Source organism: Tamandua tetradactyla, chromosome 6, assembly GCF_023851605.1.
Source record: "Tamandua tetradactyla isolate mTamTet1 chromosome 6, mTamTet1.pri, whole genome shotgun sequence".
NCBI lineage: Eukaryota > Metazoa > Chordata > Mammalia > Pilosa > Myrmecophagidae > Tamandua > Tamandua tetradactyla.
In genome coordinates this window covers 164,348,532-164,367,722 of record NC_135332.1, presented here as the reverse complement: position 1 = coordinate 164,367,722, position 19,191 = coordinate 164,348,532, and the positions used below count along the sequence as shown (strand labels likewise).

Sequence of the window (19,191 nt, the reverse complement as noted above, 5' to 3'; positions counted from 1 at the left end):
TATATCTGGAGCTCTCATTCTGTACCCAGCTGTGCACCCAGCACTGCACAGGTACATCCCTTTAATCCCCCCCATTGACTTTTCCAAGCGGGTCCCAGTCTTATCCCCATGTAAGACTGCAGATCAGAGAGTTACGCAGCTTATTCCAGGTCACAGAGCAAGCAGGTTGTGAGCCTGGGATTTGATCCCAGGGCTGTGTGACTCCTAAGCCCACTGGTAGCCACCCTGCAACTGGAGTCATGCCACCAGCTCCCCTTTGACTTTCCTCACATTGTGGCAACGTGAAAGAGCTGGCTTCTGACCTCCTAACTAGCATTGTTCAAGTACCTCTGAGTCAGGGTAACGATGACAGAGACACGAAGAGGCAACAGAGTCATTTAAATCTTAGTATCGAGACACAGCTCTGCCCTACAAAACAGCAGGCCGAGAAACACCACCGTGGGTTAGGAAGCCAGGATATGCAAGCATCAGCACAGTGCAGCAAAAACCTCAGCCAGAAACTGAGTTTCACAAAGTGCTATTAATAACGCAGCAAACAAGCAAGAGAAAAGCCGAAAGGAAACAGTGACAATGCGGCCAGCCCCTCAGAGCTGGCAGAGGGTATGCAGGGAACCACTGCCTCAACACCTGCCATTCTGGGTTCAGGTGTCGCCCCATCCCTCTCAGGCTGTGTCACACACACACCTCTTACTTGCTCAGGGTCACTGAGGCTGTCTCTGAAAATAGAAACAATAACACATGCCCATCTATTTTATAAGGAGGTTCAGATAAGATCATCTAGTGGAAGAACTTTGAGAAGCTTAATTTACAAATAAGAGGCATCGCTGTTTTTGCCACGTCTAAAGAATACCATGCAGGTTTTACCAGGAAAGAGAAACATTTTACTCTCCTATTACAATGACTACTTTTAAATCCTGAAATATTTTCAGTAAATTTTTACAGAAAAAGCAATACCCTGGATACCTCAGAAACCTTGTATTTTACTTCAAGGAAAATTATATTTTGAAATAAAAGTTGATTTCATTCCATTTAATCCCCAACAAAAGAAGAGGGAAGGATTTATTAATAGTCCAATGGCAACAAGCCTGAAGCTTCTGGGTTCAAATACCAGCTTGTTTATTTACTAGTGAGGTGACCGCAGGCAAGAGATGTAAATTTTCCTTGCCATATTTTCCTCATTCATAAAATGGGGACAATGATAGCCTCTAACTTAGGGGGGGTATTATGATGATGAAATAAAATGGACTGGTCATTGGGCCCCAAAGCTCAAGAAGGCAAGGTCAACTCTCCCAGTTCCCCCATGATATATCCTGGTATCGTCAACCTCAGTACAAAACTGCAGGAGGCCGTGAGAAAATGGACAATAAAGGCCCGAGAGGAGTGAGATAGGGATTTGGACCAAGGGACAGAGGCACTGGGGGCCTGCGTGCGGCAGTTAAAATAGAAAGAGTAGCGTGCACGGGTAGTTCAGTGGTTAGAATGCCTGCCTTTCAAGCAGGATTCTGGGACCATGCACATAAAAAATAAATTTAAAAAAAAATAGAAAGAATAATGAATTGTGTTTAAAATATTGAGTCTCGTGACTGTGTGATTGTGAAAACTTTGTGTCTGATGCTCCTTTTATCTACCTTATGAACAGATGAGTAAAACATATGGATTAAAAATAAATAATAGGGGGAACAAATGTTAAACTAAATTTAGTAGATTGAATGCTAGTGATCAATGAAAGGGAGGGGTGAGGGGTATGGTGTATACGAATTTTTTTCTTTTCCTTTTTTATTTCTTTTTCTGAATTGATGCAAACGTTTTAAGAAGTGATCATGGTGGTGACTATACAACTATGTGATAATATTGTGAGTTATTGATTATGTCCCAAGAATGAAATGATCATATGGTAAGAATGTTGTTATGTTTTAAAAAAAATTTTTTTTAATATTTATTTTCTAAGCTGTCATGGGAAGACCTTTCTTCATATGCAGATTTCATATGATCTTTGTCCTTTTCATTGCTTCTTACCTTTCTTGTAGGTGTCGCCCAGTTTCTTCCTGTTTCCTTTCCTCTCCTCGATAAGCCTTCACCTATTCACCTATCCCTTCCTACTCCCATCTCCCTCCCAGGAAGCCAGTGCCACATGCTGAGTTTGTCGACATGCCCCCATTTCCATGCCATCTCGTTTCAGAGGGTACTTGGAAGGAAGTGCTCCCTTCCCCTCTCTCAGCCCCTCCTCTGCAATGCCGAGAGGCATCAAGGGGCAGGTAAAAAGCAGGGCCATGAGAGGAAGACATGAATGGTTGCAGCTGGACCGCGATGGCAGTTTCACCTGGAGATAAAGACTAAAGAAAAACTTCTCACACTCTTTATCCGAATTTAGAATAATCACCAAGTGCACAGCTCCAACACTGCTGCCTCCTAGCTCCCAGACAGCTCAGGTGGAGCAGAAGGCTGGTCTGACCACTCCACCCCTGGTGCTCCCTTGAACTGGGACCTGCCCGTCACTGCTATTCCCAGGACCTTTTCCAGGAGACAAGGATAATCCGGGCACTGCTCTCTGGGCATGCTGGTTGTCAGAATGTCAAACCTGGTGCTGTCTATGGTTTGACACTGCTGTCCATTTTTTGGTTGTTTTTAAGAAACCCAGTGAAGAGGGGTATCATTCTGAGCTCAGGGTGGTTGCCTGTTCTTCACCGGAAGGGGTACCCCACTCTCCTACAACCACTTCTGTCCTCTTTAGTCACTTCTGCCCTCCAAGCTAAAGCATGGCTTTTATCTTCCCATTTAGTTTTTCACCTTTACTCGCTTCTTTTGTGCTTAATTTATGAAAATAGTTGCTGTATAATTTATTTTCATAAACTAAAAAAAACACCAAAAAGACCAAATGGTTAAAATAGACTTGCAGGTCGATCTTAAATCAAGTGGGAGGGTCTGAGGGTGGAATGGGAAAAGGGAACGGTGTTTTGATATAAACAAAACAAATGCACTTTGGATGTGTTTTGGTATTTTTCTGGGGATAGAGGCAGTGGGTGTTGGGATATCCCTGTAACTTAGTTTCAGAATGGGGTGTCTATATACTGTATTAATAGGCATATTTGACTCTAATAAAGAGACAGTAGTAGCTGCTGCAGGTCCTGTTTGGAAACCCCATGTACAACTCCTGTTTTTTCTAAGTGTCAGTGTGGGAGACATTTGACTCTTGTGTTTATATCATTTTATGATTGCTGTACCGACCCGTGTCTCTTTGGGGAGGGGTGAAAAGAGATTTGAAATAAAAATATTTAGAAATAAAAAAAGAAAAAAGGATTAGTCAGGATGTTTGATACATAGTCACCAATCAACAAATATTATCTATTGCTATTATTTTAAAGTAATGTTTTAAAATACTTTTATGAGACCTTCCTTTACAAATATTAGAGTATCATAAATGAGGGTTCTGACTTAAAGAATGTAGGAAAAAATTTCAATATGGAAATAAATGAAATACTTGAAAAGATGGGCTATGAACAAAGCCAACTAATCATTTCTTAATGCTACAAAAAGTATATAAAACTTACAAAATTATATTATATGCTGAGATTAGTAAAAATTGGCCTAAATGGGGGGGGGGGGCGGGGAAATGCACAATACTAATTAAGTGGATACATTAACATAATGATCAAATAGTTAAACTGAATTGTCAATTCCAAAGGCCACAAAGCTTACCCTTTGCATGTTCCAGAAACTAAAAGGAGGGACCAAGATTTTCAAGGCCTCAGCTAGGTCATCCAAGGTTAAGTACTTATCAAATTACTTTTTCCCAGTGCTAATTTCAGAAGCAGTTTGAAGAAATAAATCGACTTGGACAATCAAACAATTAACACTACTGATAAGAAAGTCAACTGTCGGAAGGAAAAGTACAGCAATATTGATCAACTTGTCCAAGGATCGGTTTACTCACTCTTTTCAGCAAATATTTATTGTCTACACTCTCCCAAGCCTGTGTTAACGTCGTGGGAGATATAAAGAAGAATAATAAAGAAGAATGAGGGTGCCTCTACCCGTAAGTTGCTTAGAATCGAATGCAGGAAACAAAGAAGACATTTTAATACAGCTCTTTGATGGTGTAAACACATAGGAGCAGTGCCTAATTCAGTCTTAAGGGGATAGGGAAGGATTCCCAGAGAAGGTCACAGTTAACCTGAAGCCAGCAGGAATCAGAGAACTAGAGGGAGGGCTCAGAGAGGCAGGGAGAGTTTTCTAAGCAGAGGGAACAGCAAATGTGAGGAGTACATCAGATTTTCACTTCCCTACTCTTCTTTCTCCAGTGGCTTCCCATTTCACTTAAAGCCTTCCATTTTTACCATGGTTTTGAGGGCCCTAAATGGCCTGACCCTGACTCAACTCCTACGACATCACCTCAACCTCCCCTACTCCAGACATCACCCCAACCTCCCCCACTCCAGACACTACCCCAACCTCCCCCACTCCAGACACCACGGGCTCCCTGCTATGCCAAACATGCCAAGCACATTCCCACCTCAAAGCCTTTACCCTCGCTTTACCCTTGCTGTTCCCTCCTCCTCATGGCTCACTTTATTCAGGTCTGTGCTCAAATGTCACCTCCTCAGGGATGTCCTCCCTGAATCCCTCCCCCACCTAAAATAGCACCTGTATAATATTGCATTGCATCTTCCTGTATTTATCACTTGTCTCCTCAACTAGAATGCAAGCTCCATGACGGCAGAGGTTTTTAACTATCTTTGATCCACCGAATAAGTGTCTATAACTGTGCCTGACATGGGCTAGAGCTCAATAAATCTTTCTAATTAATGAGGAGCCTGAAAGCAGAAAGGAGGTTTGGATAATTGAGAGACACATAGTTTGACAACTGGCATGCAGGATGCGAGGGAAGACGCAATGGAAGATGGGGCAGGGATTAGTCTATTCTAGAAGGCATGAACAGCAACAAAATACATACACACACTCAAATACACAAATAGATATGTTCATGGATCCCTTCCATCGAAATTCACCTGAATTTGATACAGAGTCACCAATCATGTCTATATAGAGATGAGGGATTTTCTATACTTCAATACACCAGAAAGTGACAGAGCTTGTACATATCAGGACACTAACGGGTTAGACAATACTAGCTCCAGAAACACTGGGAATAGAACTGGGATAGATAGAGAGCAAAACGCAACATGGGAGGGTGTGCTGGTTTGAAAGGAAGTATGCCCCCTAAGAAAAGCCATGTTTTAATATAAATCTCATTTCGTAAAGGTAGAATAATCTCTATTCAATACTGTATGTTTGAAACTGTAATGAGATCATCTCCCTGGTTGATGTGATTAGTCAAGAATGGTTGTTAAACTGGATTAGGGGATGACATGTCTCCACCCATTTGAATGGGTCTTGATTGGTTTACTGGAGTCCTATAAAAGAGGAAACATTTTGGAGAAAGAGATTCAGAGAAAGCAAAATGATGTAGCCATGAGATGCAGAGTCAACGAGCCAGCAACCTTTGGAGATGAAGAAGGAAAACACCTCCCGGGGAGCTTCATGAAACAGGAAGCCAGGAGAGTAAGCTAGCAGATGACACCGTGTTCGCCATGTGCCCTTCCAGCTGAGAGAGAAGCCCTGACTGTGTTTGCCATGTGCCTTCTCACTTGAGAGAGAGACCCTGAACTTCATCAGTCTTCTTGAACCAAGGTATCTTTCCCTGGATGCCTTTGATTGGACAGTTCTATAGATTTGTTTTAATTGGGACATTTTCTTGGTCTTAGAACTTTAAACTAGCAACCTATTAAATTCCCCCTTTTAAAAGCCATTCCGTTTCTAGTATATTGCATTCTGGCAGCTAGCAAACTAGAACAGAGGGACAGAATCAAGGGCAGTCATCAATACCATGTCAATTAACACCTAGAATGGCTACTATTTGTTGGGTCCATGACATGCAGGAAATGCTGAGCTAAATACTTTATATACTTGGCGCAGTGTATTCTTTTAAATCTCATGGCAGCAGTAGGAGGTAGGTACTACCATTATTCCATTCCACAAATGAGGACACTGAAGTTGACAAGGCTGGCATGTCTAGAATTCAAACCCTGTCTGGCTCCTAAGCCTGGGCTCTTAACTAACATGCTACTTTATCTGGCCACCTGCCCTCCTCTCCAAATCCTGCACCGCAGAGTAGGCTTTTTATGTGATAAAGTGTCAGTTCCTGAAGCCTGGAGAGACAGCCAGACAGAAGGAGGGAGACAGGGGACCTTGCTCCTGTTCTCCCTTCTCTAATGACTGCCCTGGAAAAAAACAAGGAAGATGAGACAGAAAAGAGGGCACAGAGCAGCACAGCAGCTCAGAGACTGTCCACTCTGGCTCAAGACCCACTGCCCAAGTAGTCCTGGGCAAAACTATACTCATCTCTTCCAAAAAGCTAAAAGGTTATTCTTGCTAAGTGAGGTCCTCTCACTACTCATCTCTTGACCTGATTTGAGCCTGAACTTGTCCTATTCTCGATGCTACTTCTCTAGGCATTCACAAGGTTACATCTCCATGTTATATAACCACAGTATTGAAAATAGAGGGAAAGGGCACCCACATCACTTAGGGGTAAACATCAAGCTCCAACCTTTTGTTTTTCTCTTCCAGAGTTTGGGTGAGTTGACTTAAAATAGAAAAAAAACTATTTAAATAAATTCTGTATTAAGAATCTTATGAAAGCAATGTAATTTCTGGCAAAGAGAGAACAGTTATATAATCAGCCCATATGGAACTGCCAGGCAGAAGTCAACATGGTTAAAGACTGAAATAGCCCTGCTTCTCTCTACAAGTCAAGATTAGAGTAGGGATTGCACATGTGACGTACTTCTCATATAGCCTCTGTCCTCGCATGAAAGCTTTCACTTCATTGTCCAGCGGGAAGGTGCCATCGTCCTTTCTAAAGCGGTAGAAGAGTTTGACATCCTTGAATTCCTTATGCTCATCACACACTGAAACACAATAAATACACAGAGAAAAAAAAATCATTCGTATTTAATTATTCAAGTGAAATAAGATACTAACTGTAGCATAATAAAAACTTGGCAAAACTTACTCCCTAGTTTCCGGGGAAGGAACTCCTGAACCTTTGGAATTTCCCATGATTGGAGTGTCTTCGGTTATTCATGGTATGCCAAGAACTGAACCTGACAGTTCCTATGCTACCGAGACAGCAGAGTGGGGCTGGGCACACCAGAAGGACAGACTAAGTGATTAGGGGTCTGGAGACTAAATTCAAACACATGGACACTGATTCCAACAAATACACCTTTTTCTTGTTACTTCTATAATTATAGTAAAACAATAACTCTAAGTATGGTGCTTTCAGTGAGCTCTGTGAGTTGTTCTAGCAAATTACTGAACCCAAGGAGGTGGTGGGAACCCCTGAATTTGGAGCCAGTTGGTCAGAAATGTGGGTGGTCTATGCCCCTGAACCAGTGTGACTGGAACCTGCAGGAAAACCTGGCCGAGGATGGCCTGGTAGAGTCTGGCCTCACTTTGGGTGGAGTCAAAATTGCATTGAAGGAGTTACTGCAGTATTTACAGTTGGCGTTAGAAGTTGATAGAAGTTTTTGCAACCTTGAAACTCAGAAAAATTTTCACTACCTAATTTTTTAAGCACACAAATATCTACAAGTTAATACATCTACTTTATGAGTTAATACCTAGCACAATTCCTGGTACAGAGTAAGTGTTCAGTATTAACTATCATCACCATCATCACCTATAAAAGGGTCATGAACTTCAATTCAGCATTCATCATACAAACTCTTTTTGAGCAAGATATTGGGCAAGCATCAATTTCAAAGAACTCATACTCTAGGGAGGTGAAAAGAAATGTCAACAAGCAAGTTGCAATAATGGTGCAGTATGGTTCTGAAGGAAGAGAAAGGAGAGACTGCAGGGGTGGCACAAAGAATCCAGCCTTGAGGAGTGAAACCCTTCCTGAAGAGTTGTATGTAAGTGGAAACCCCAAGGATAAGTAAAAGTTCAGCAAAAATGTGGAGAAAGGGCATTCCAGCCCAAGGGAAAAACAGCATGCGCAAAGGGGAGAGATTTTGAGGAGACATGTTCATGACTGTCCATTAAACCATTGTAACTGCAAAAGCTTGGAAAGAACCTTAATGTCCATCAATGGGGGAACAGATAATAGACATATTCACAGAGCAGTGAAAATGAACAAACTAGAGACACATTATCAACAAGAATGAAACTCACAAATAGCTTGTTGAATAAGTATGCATCTCTCTAATGGTTTAAAACAATATGACACACTACTCAGAGATACATATATGGAAAAGAAAATAAGACCAAATGCCTCTTAGAAGAAGAAAAGGAATGTGATTTGGGTTAAGTCAGCAGGAAACACAAAGTGAATTGTTCTCTTTCTTAAATGGGTAGGTTCATGTCTGAAATAGAAGATTTAGTCCTTTATTCCCTTGCAACTCACCATGATGAATAATGCCCCGGTCTGCTAATTTCTGCATGAGTTTGATTGCCGTCTCTCTGTCGGAAGCCTCTTTGTGTTCAATCAGCCAGTCAATCAGTTCTTTTGCGACAAAGCAGTTTGGGTAGGTTTTGAGATGATGTCGCCTATCTTTAATAACCTTTTCTTCATGCAGCCTGAGCCTGGAGAGAAAAATTTAACAACTGTTTTAGGAATTTTGATGTTGACACATTATTAAACCAACCCCAGAGAGTAGGAACAAAATGGAAGCTCTCTAGGCATTGGAGTACCATTAAAACGTTTGTCAACTGGTGATTTCCACACTGTGAGGGTTCAAAGCCCCCGGAAAATCATTCCACCCTCAGATCTGGAGATGATACACGTAAATTGGGGGAAGTAGCAGCAACAACCAACTGAGAGCACTCCTGCCTCCCAAGAGGGTGAGAAAGGATCTGCCACCCCTTACTCTGACTCACTTCCTTTTTCTATCTTCACCAACAGACAAACAAAAATTCTAGAAACTTGCTGGATCAAGGCACCTTGTTGTCATGGATTGCTCAGGATCCATCATATTTACATATTCATATAACAAATATTTACTGAATGCCTACTGTGTGCCCATTAGGTACTATTTTAAGCATCAGAGGCACTATCAGAAGATAACAGAGATCCCCGCCTTTGTAGGGCTTGCATTGTAGAAGGAGCAACAGCTAATCTTTTCAGGAGTCTTGCTAGGTTCCAGTAACTAGAACCTTACACAGATTGACTGATTCATGGCTCAAACAACCCCTTCATAAGTTCTTAGTACCACCCCCTTATTTGACAGTAGAGAATACTGAGGCCTCAGAGAAGATTAAATCACTTGTTTAAGACACCATAGCTAACAAGTAATAGAAATGAGATGTGAACTCTGGTGGCATCACCTCAGAGTCTGGTTTTCCAATTACCACACCATGCTGCCTCCAGCAAGGGACGGATAAATGGGAAGCCTGGGAGAGACAGATTAAAGCTGTTAGAAAAATATAACTTATTTACAGGCTTATCAGTTCGTGGTGAGAAAAGTGGTTAACATGGAGCCTTCCCCTGCACCCTCAGTGACTTTTTCCCAAAAATATCTTAAACCTGCCTTTTTTTAAAAAAAAAGATTTCTTCTACTTGCCTTCTCTTCTTTTCTTACCCTCCCTAAAGAAGGAAATCTGTTACGCACTTGCCTATTTCAAGGGTTGTTCTTCGTATTTTAAATGGTGCACTGAATGGAATTTAATGGGGGTTTGATCTCTCAAGAGTGGTCATTATGGGTGGGGGGCATACTGAGCTGTGAGCTCTGAGGCCTGCACGCTTTTCCCTTCTAGACCACCAACAGCTGCAGCCCAGAGGATGTGCCTGTGGATGAAGGGCTCAGCTAGACAATCAGCAGTGGGCATGGAGAGGAGGAGAGAAATGAGAGTCGTTACAGCTGGCAACTGCACAAGGAAGAAAATAACCATTTTAATTGAGTTCCTACTATGTGCCCAGACATGTACTAAGTATTTTCTCCCGTGTTTACTTAATAACTAATTGCATTTGAAAGCCATTTAACTATTCTGGGTCTCAACTTTTCATTTGCACAAGAAACGATTTGAACTGAGGGAACCACGAGACCCCATTATGGTGAATATCTAATCTCTCTGCTAATAACACCTTTACTTTTTCTTTGGCAAAATGACTCAGTATCATGGTCAGTCCATGCAACTCATTTGTTTTTTTGTTGTTGTTGTTTGTTTGTTTTTTGTTTTTTTTTTTTACATGGACAGGCACCGGGAAACGAACCCGGGTCCTCAGGCATGGCAGGCAAGCACTCTTACCTGCTGAGCCACCGTGGCCCGCCCATGCAATTCATTTGTGACTGGTCTTGCCTCTTGGCACATGACCCAGGACCAATCCATCAAACCATTCTAGCTCCCCGGCTCTGCATTTGGTTCATGAGTGACCATGTAACCCAAGCACCAAAGCAAGGCTATTAAGACTCAATCCTGGGGCTTTTTATAGGAGGGTTGACAGTTACTTTAAAAAGTATGCCTCAGGCTACCATCCAACAGCCTGTCTTTATTACCAGAAAGGGAAGAGCTTGCCTAAGAAGAAATCCAACACAGAGAAAGGCAGATCAGTTATATACATGCAGGTATATATAAAGAAAACAAATGTTTCAAACATAAAGAAAAAAAAATGTTTGAGCACCTGAATTCAACAGTTTCTGAAGCCCCCTTACTCTGAACCTAAGTTACATGAGCCAGTACATTCCCTTCTGCGTAAGTGGATTTAATTAGGTATCTATCACTGAAAACCCAAATCGTCCCCAAACACCCTCCAGCTGAAGGATGTCATGGATAGGTGGTCCGAATGTTGCCACGGTGGTGTCAGAGACCACTGGGGAGGCCAGAGCTGTCTGCCTGCACCCAGTGTCCAAGAACGTCCTAGAATCTTGTGTCAGTTTCTTTCATTCTCCTGTCTCTTCCCTTACTCTCCTGCTGTTGTATGCCACTTGTTTCCAAGCCTGAACTCAAGTAGCTCACTTTATCGTGCTTCTGTTCTGCTACAATCTGCCAAGTTAGTTGATAGAAAACTACTAATCAAGAGGTAGATGAGGTTGAGCAAAAGCCTGATATGAACATCTACGAATTGAGAAATAAATATCTATTTTGGCTTTCATGTGCTTTATTACTGATCCTTGCTGGCTGAGTGCTAAATAATTGGAGACAAAGATCAATAATTCTGAATTCCTATCAATACTCCCATCTGGTAACATTTATTATCTAAAACTTAGGAATCAGGACATACATAGGACAGACTGAGAAAAGGACATAGCAGTGAAACTGCTAGTAAGAAAGATGAGAATGTCAGTGATATCAGGGAAATACCAAAGAAGTCCTTAAAAAAACAAAAAACAAAACCAAGTTAAATATGAATTTCATATAAGCAAAACAACTAATCTTTTAGTATAAGTATGTACCAAAAATTGCAAGGGACAGATGCAAATCATTGTTTATCTTAAATTCATACTTAACTGGTCATCTTGAATTTTATCTGGCAACCTAAATGGGGATATATTTCATTAAACACTTAAGTTAATATTTTAGGATTAATATATTATGCAGAAAAAAAATATATATATATATTATGCATAATAAGAAAGGGACCTCCATTGATGGTGGAAGACACTTCCTCCTTGAAGGAAGGCTGTTTGTTTAATTTTTTTCAGAGTACCTGAATCATCATTTTATCTGATTCTTCCAGAAAACACTTTGACCCAGGTACTCAGAGTCAAACCAGGACTCATGTGCTCAGGATCAGGTAAGAAATGTAAATTATAAAGACTATAAATCAGTAAAGCCAGTGGAATAAAGCTCATTAATAGGAATCAAGGTAATATTACAAATTGGATCTGAGCCCCTACTATCGGTTCGGCTCCGTTTTAACCGCTTTACTAGTATTTACTCTCATGAAGACTCCCCAAGGAAGGCAATTTGAAAACCACAAAGGATAGAAATGCGGAGCTGCAATCATTAATAATAAAAAAAATGAACCCTAATAAAAACAAGATCACATAGGCATTTAAAGTGATCACGAGTCCTTCAAATTAATTCAGTTACGATGACACTGTGTAATTCGTTTAACATGTTCAAAGTGCAGAACGTGAAACATTAATTCTTAAACATGATGTCTGTCAGGAATCCAGGAATAGTGAAGACCAATTCATTTAGAAATTGAAGTGTGGAACACCCGTATAATTTAGTGGAGGAGGAGTATGTTATGAGGCAAAAGAGGAGCTACAGCTCCTGTAAACTTTCCAACTTAAAAAAAAATGTTATTAGGTATGTTTTAGGTATGTTTATCTTTGAACCCTGCAGAATAGAACCTTTCCGTTACCATCGTTTCATGAATTCTGAGTTTGGTGCTAATTCTAGAGCATGCTTGATTCCCTCTGATCTCCACCTTCCATGGCCCGAGACACCACTGCTTCTGTGCCACCAGGGCCTGGTAATTTCCACATTTAGAATACTGAGCAGAAACATGATGAAGGAAAAAGAACTTTGGATCCAGGATATAACCTAGAATTTGCTATTTTTAGACATGCTACTAGGGGTTAAAAATGCCCAATAACTGCTTTGCCACCTTTTCTCATTAAAGAGATACGTGCCTTCACACTGCAAACACGTCACGATGTATTTTGCTTGACATAGTGAGTACCTAATAAATATCTGGTAAATGAATAAGTGTACAAGGGCACCCATAGAAATAACATCACTTTCAAAGAGTTAGAGAAGCTTCTCGTTGACATAGTAGGGGTTTCCATCCCATAACTTAATAACCATCCATTGCCATTAAATTTATCTAAGTCCTTTTAAAAAAAAACACTCAGAGCTGTGTTCCAGTGGCCTTGATTCTTGAAAATGGTTGGATAACTATATAGCTTTCACAATGTGACAGTGTGATTGTGAAAACCTTGTGTCTGATGCTACTTTTATCCAGATTATGGACAGATGAGTAAAAAAATAAGGATAAAAATAAACAAATAATGGGGGGGAATAAAGAGTAAAAAATCGGTAAATGGAAATACCGCAGGTCAATGAGATGGAAGGGTAAGACGTATGAGGTGTGGGAGGTAGGGGTAAGAGGCTGGAATGAAGCAAATGTCCTAAAAAATGATCATGGTGATAAATATACAACTATGTGATGATACTGTGAGCCACTGATTGTATACCATGTATGGACTGTATATGTGTGAATATTTCTCAATAAAAATACTTTAAAAAAAAACTACTCTTGTTTTCACTTCTAGGGTCATAAATTTCCAAAGCTTTAATTACCATTGCATATTTAAAAAAAAAATTTCCTTTAATTAAATTAAACCCATCTCTTTCAAGCTCTCACAACTTTCAATATAATATGTATGCAGAATTTGAGAAAGTGGATTGATGATGCAATATTTCAGTCTTACTGAAAGTAGAAACTTTTGTGCTTCTATGATCGTTTTTAGGACATTCTTTCCAGCCTCTTACCCCTACCTCCCACACCTCATACGTCTTATCCCTCCATCTCATTGACCTGCAGTATTTCCATCTACCGATTTTTTACCCTTTAATCCCCCCCCATTATTTATTTATTTTTATCCTTACTCTTTTACTCATCTGTCCATAATCTGGATAAAAGTAGCACCAGACACAAGGTTTTCACTACCACACTGTCATACTGTGAAAGTTTTATATAGTTATCCAACCGTCTTCAAGAATCAAGGCTACTGGAACACAGCATCTCATGGAGTTGCATTCCCTAGAAAGACGGCAAAATGCTGAGCCAGCCAGGAGCTAAAAGTCACACTTTGAAACACAGCATTTCACCTGAACATGTCAGTCACATTGCCTGCCATGCTCAAAATCCTCTTCTATTTGAAAGTGCCCTCCGCACTTTGCCCACCACCCACACGGTTCAGAAAAGCCGAGTCATTTTCTTTGCACAGGAGTGGAAGGGCACCGGACCTACACTGGCCCTGTCCACACCCGTCCGCGGTTCAGAGACACTTCGGGAGCAGGGTTGACCCCATCGGAGTGACAGTAAACAGCTAAATCAAACCGAAAGGCTCCCAGTTCTTCACGCAAGCCATGTGCATCCTCATGATGACCAGGACACTAGCAACCCACCAGGGGCTGAGTAAGCCTTGATTCCCTGAACTAAAAAAGCCTCACTTTCCTAGGCACTAAGGCCATCTACTCTAACCCCAGGCCTCCTCCCAAGCGTCCTGGCCTCTCTCTCACCTCCCAATCCACTCCCTGGACACACTGGAATCTTCTCCATCCCTTGAACATGCCAAACACCCTCTGTTCTTGTGCTCAAGCATAGACCCTTCTTCTTAGCACACTCCCCCCTCCTGCCTTCAGTGATTCAAAAGTTCTATTTGTCCTTCAAGGGCCATTTAGTCACCTCCTCCGTGGGAAATTGCCCAGCCGTCCAAAGCCAGGAAAACAGCCTCCTCTCCTCTGTTCCCCCACAATGTTTCAGCGACACTGGTAAAGCATTCGTCCCGCTATCGTACAGTTGGATGAGTTCAGGGAGGCTCGGGGGATGTCGCTCATTTATTATCTTCACTCTAGTGCTTAGCTCGTAGTAGGACGGAGAGCCACACTGATGTTCAAATCAATTAGTGCATATTATGCCTCCCAGCATGTGAGAGCTGTGGGACAGAAAACAGAAGTATAACAGCACCCACATCAATCCGTATTGAACCCCTGGGGAGAGCAGCCCTCTCTATTTTAGCTTGCTCTTCAATCCCTCTGGCTGAGAAATATAAATACAAAGCCACCTTCCATGGTTCATATCAGACAGCTGGTTCCCAGGCTTTAGATTCAAGGTGATTTTGTAATGTTCTATTCCTGTCCAGCTAACCAGCTGTTGAAATTGCATCAGACAATTTCCTCTTCCAGCCTTAGGAGAAAAAAACATCACTTAGTAGAGGGTTTTAATAATAACTAGAAAATCACCGTCAATCTGATAAATGTAGAAACTGCTTTTCAAAAAAATAGCTCGCAGAGAACTATGACAGGCTGTGGGACCCCTGGAACAAAGGGGTGACTGAAACCACATATTCTCATTTAAAAACAGCATCATAAATCTCAAAGCAAACACTTTAGTTAAAAAGCACAGCAAGCCAAACGGGGGAGCTGACAGTGTGAGTCTTGTGATTTTGGCAATGGCACTGACATAATGGTCCTTTAAAGCAGAGCCATTGTCCTTTCCAGATGTTCTGAAACAGCCAATCTGTCCTTGGGGATCTGAGAACCTAGAGAAAGCCACTCTAAACACCCACTTTCAAAGGCCCTGAGTCCAAAGGGATGAGAAAAGAGATGGGAACAAATATAATCCAAAACTCTGCAGCTCCCTTAAGTATTTGGATTTTTTTTTTATATATTTAAACTTTTAAATTACAAAAAAAATTCATAGTAGAAAAAAATTCAAGTTATAAAATGAAAGTTAAAAGTCTCCTTCCAAGGCTCGGATGACCTAACAATTATTAAAGCGGGGTAACTGGCAATGAATCAGTCATTGCTTAAGCCAGGAGTTCAGGGCATGGGAGTGTGCTCCACTATTCTATCACCTTTGGTATTTGTGAAAGTTTTCTCAATCCCCACTTTCTAAAGGAACTTAATAATAATAGCCGTCTTTGTATGACTGTAAAAGTGTTCCATATATGTACACACGTATACTTATATATGTATTTTTACATAAAATAAGATCACAGTACCTATATCTCAGTTTTGTTTCCATAAGATACTTGAATTCTTCCAAACTGCTCGGAACAACAGGACAAATAAAGTAATAGGACAGGTAAATGGAAAGAGAGCAAGTGTGATTTTGGTGAGTCAGAAGGAACTGCTCTCAGACTACACAAACACACACACACAAATATGCAGAGACTGCAGCAACCGCCTACTAGGATCAAAATGTTAAATATTCCACTAGCAAGACTCTTTCTCAGGAGGGTTGTAGCCATGGCTCTGTAAATCAAGAAAAAAGTCAGAGTGCTAAGTTCCAGAGCTCAGGTCATATCAGCACAAATCAATGTCCCTTGCATGCTGTGTGTCTTGCCATCACAATGACCTGAGATAGTAAACACACTGAGGAAGGACATGTGTTTAACTTTGAGTCCCACGTATCGTGCACTATCTTTGACATCATGACGAGGGAGTATAAACAGAAATAATAACAGTCAGGCCTTACATCTGAAAGGAGTCGAACACTATCAGAATTGAGCCGAACCACAACCCTGTGAATCAGGAAGGCACTGTCATACCCGCTTGACAGATGAAGATGAGAGCTTGGAGAAATTAAAGTGACTTGCTCAAGTCAGTTTTTTAATGACGAGAGCCAGGACTTGAATCCAGGGGTTCCGAGTCCCACGTTTAGAGAACATTGCATGCAAACATGTGTTAAATGGCAGAAGCACTTGTCTTCTGCCTATTTAATGTTCCAACAGGCTAAGAAGACACTCCAGTTAAACTAACGTGCCAGAATTTATGCAACCTTTACACCACACAGATGTTGCATCCAATACAAAAGCAGACAGGGCTATAAAAGTACCTACAAAAGAAATTATCACGTTGTCCTTACATTTGCACTGAACCAATGTTGTGTGATTGAGATCACACCCTGGGCCTGGTGAGAGGACATGCCACCCTGAGAGCCAGCAGCAGTTCACGTGGGGCATGAAACAAGCACTTTAACGATGTGTTTGTAAAAGCTCATAAGGCCATAAGGGAAGAGGTAAATACAGGGTCAAGATTGCCCTCTTTATCAGCCCTGAGACGTTCACCTAATTCTCCCTCCACGTGGGCTCCTTATAAGGGTTCTCCTTTTTTGTAGGAACAGAGGACAAAGGCATCATCAACGCTTTCAGCTCTGATCTCTTCCTCTGATGAATCAGAACCGTGCTCTCCTGCTTGCCAAGTGCCTTTCCAGGAAGCACCAAGATTTTTTTTTCAAGCAGGTCATCATTAGTTTACACACCACGCCAGGAGAGCCAGGCCTCTAAATGATATTTTATAAGTGAAGAAACAAGCCCAGTCTAGTTCAAGGAGCTTTCCGAGGGTCCAGAGCCACTCACAGTGCCAGAACTGTATCAACTGGTCCTTATGGTCTTGCTGAAGTGGGGGGCGGTCCCCTCCCTGCCTGGCAGCTGCTTCTGATTTGGTCCCCATCCCTGCTGTGCACCTGTGTCATGAGAGTATGTTCTGTCCTCACTCCTTCCTTCCACAAACACAGGGGCTTGCGCTTCACTTTGAACAGTGGCTCCCAACTGGGGTACACATTGTGTCCCTTCTTTCATCCCTGTTCCCCAAGATCTGGTAGGGACCAATTCAGGTGACAGCAGAAAGGGGAAGAAAAAAAGTCATAGCTTCCAATTAGGGCTAAGAAAGTGTTCCAGGGGCTCAGCTGCCTTAATTAGCAATGCAACTTCCTCATTCACTCATTCATCATTTCTTCAACAGAGCAGAGGAAGGAGCTATGACTGCTATCCAGCATTATTTCTGCTGGCTTACTTTGGACAAAGCACTCAACTTCTCAGAGCCTCTATTTTTCCATCTGTAAAATGGGAATAATAAAGAATGTTTCATTAGCGTTATTATGAGGAGTACATGAGAAACCCTATATAAAGTACTTAGTACATAATAAGCTCTTGATGAAGGTCAACTGTTACTGTTACTATTATATAATAATAAACTCATTGTGGTTACTTTTATGAGACAAATGCAGTTCTTAGCTCCTGACCATTGCTTCCCAGTGTGGATGTGGGATTTTGCCCTAGATTTGCCTAATGTGTGCTTAATAGGTGAATCAGGAACAATGGGGGTAGACTGGCAGCTACTGGAGAGACTTGGCTGTTCTCTTCTCTGAATGGATTAGAAAGGGAGCCTTGCAGATGGAGGGAGTGGCAGGGTATAGCAGAGAGACGCCAAAGTGAGAGAAAGCACTCTGTCACTCCCGGAAAACACAAAGAGACCATGTTTCCTGTGAGGTTTGCTGGAACCAACTTCACCCCTACTGCGGTGTTAAACTAACTGATAACTAAAATCACAGAATTGTTTTAACCGGAAAAAACCTTTGGGGTTACCTGGTTCAAGTCCTCCTTACTGTCACTGTTTTACAGACAGGAAAACTGAGACTCAGACAAGTTAAGTGGCTTAACTTGGACTCCTGACTCTTCCCACACCCTCTGTTGAACTGTACCGTGGGATAGCCTGGGAACAGAAGCTGCTAATCTAGCCCTTAAACTCAGACTGTCCCAGTACTGAGAGAGCTAGCCTGGACTCTGCTTGCAACAACTTTGCAAGTCATTTCTGGTAATATCCAGACTCCTCACTCTTGAGAAATGCACTGCATGCCGACCAAACATTTAGGGTTGGAAACTTCTTCCCTGAGAAGAAACACTGAGGGCAGTTTCAGGGCCAAATTTAAGACAAATATATATATATAGTATACAGAAATATTATGTACAAAAAAACATTAAATAATAACTAAAATATGCCCCCAAAGGAATATGAAAAATATGTCATGTGAGCTCTCCACTGAGGCAGAGATAAAAGTTAGAGAACATGAGAGCAAAGGTTCTCAAAAGATATCTGGCCTGCGTCTGGGTCATCTGGACGGCTTGTTAAAGCGAAGATGGCTGGGCCCTACTTCCAGAGGCTCGAACTCAGTAGATCTGGAGCAGGCCCAAGAATTTGCCTGTCTAACAAGTCCCCAGGTGCCGGTGCTGCCTTTAGGAACCATATTTTGTGCAACATGGGGTTAGAGTGAAACAGAACCAACATTGTGTTAAGAAATAAAAAGGAAAAAAAAAAAAAGGATGTGGGGTGGGGGCAGAGAGAGGGAGAGAGTGGGCCTTGAGTCTGATCAAGTACACCTGGTGGCAGGGTGAGGTCAAGGCAGGACATAGTCTGCCCGCACCCTACACACTCCGGACAATGGAGCATCATCCCTGGGGAAGCAGAAGCATCGGTCTAAGACCCACCCCCAGCAAAACAGCCATAAAAAACTGGGGGCCACCCAGCTCAGGCGAACCTGGTCAAAGCGGAGGTCACTGATTTTTGCCCCAGCGCTAAGAGGGAAGGGCTGACAGAAAAAGGAAAAAAAAAGAAACAGAGTTTTTTGTGGCTGTGTTTCTACGGAGGCTTGGCTGCCCTTGGATACAGCGG

The 19,191-nt window shown here is 41.8% G+C and overlaps 1 protein-coding gene across 1 annotated transcript in view; it reads right to left on the bottom strand.

Moving 5' to 3' along the window:
- DEPTOR (DEP domain containing MTOR interacting protein) overlaps positions 1-19,191 on the bottom strand; it is a 168,101-nt gene that overhangs the window by 105,893 nt on the left and 43,017 nt on the right. Inside the window, exons 2-3 of the mRNA XM_077167555.1 lie at positions 8,468-8,646; positions 6,845-6,968 (exon numbers count right to left, since the gene is read on the bottom strand). Of these exons, the coding sequence (XP_077023670.1) occupies positions 6,845-6,968; positions 8,468-8,646 (303 nt within the window). The remainder of the gene's footprint in view (positions 1-6,844; positions 6,969-8,467; positions 8,647-19,191) is intronic.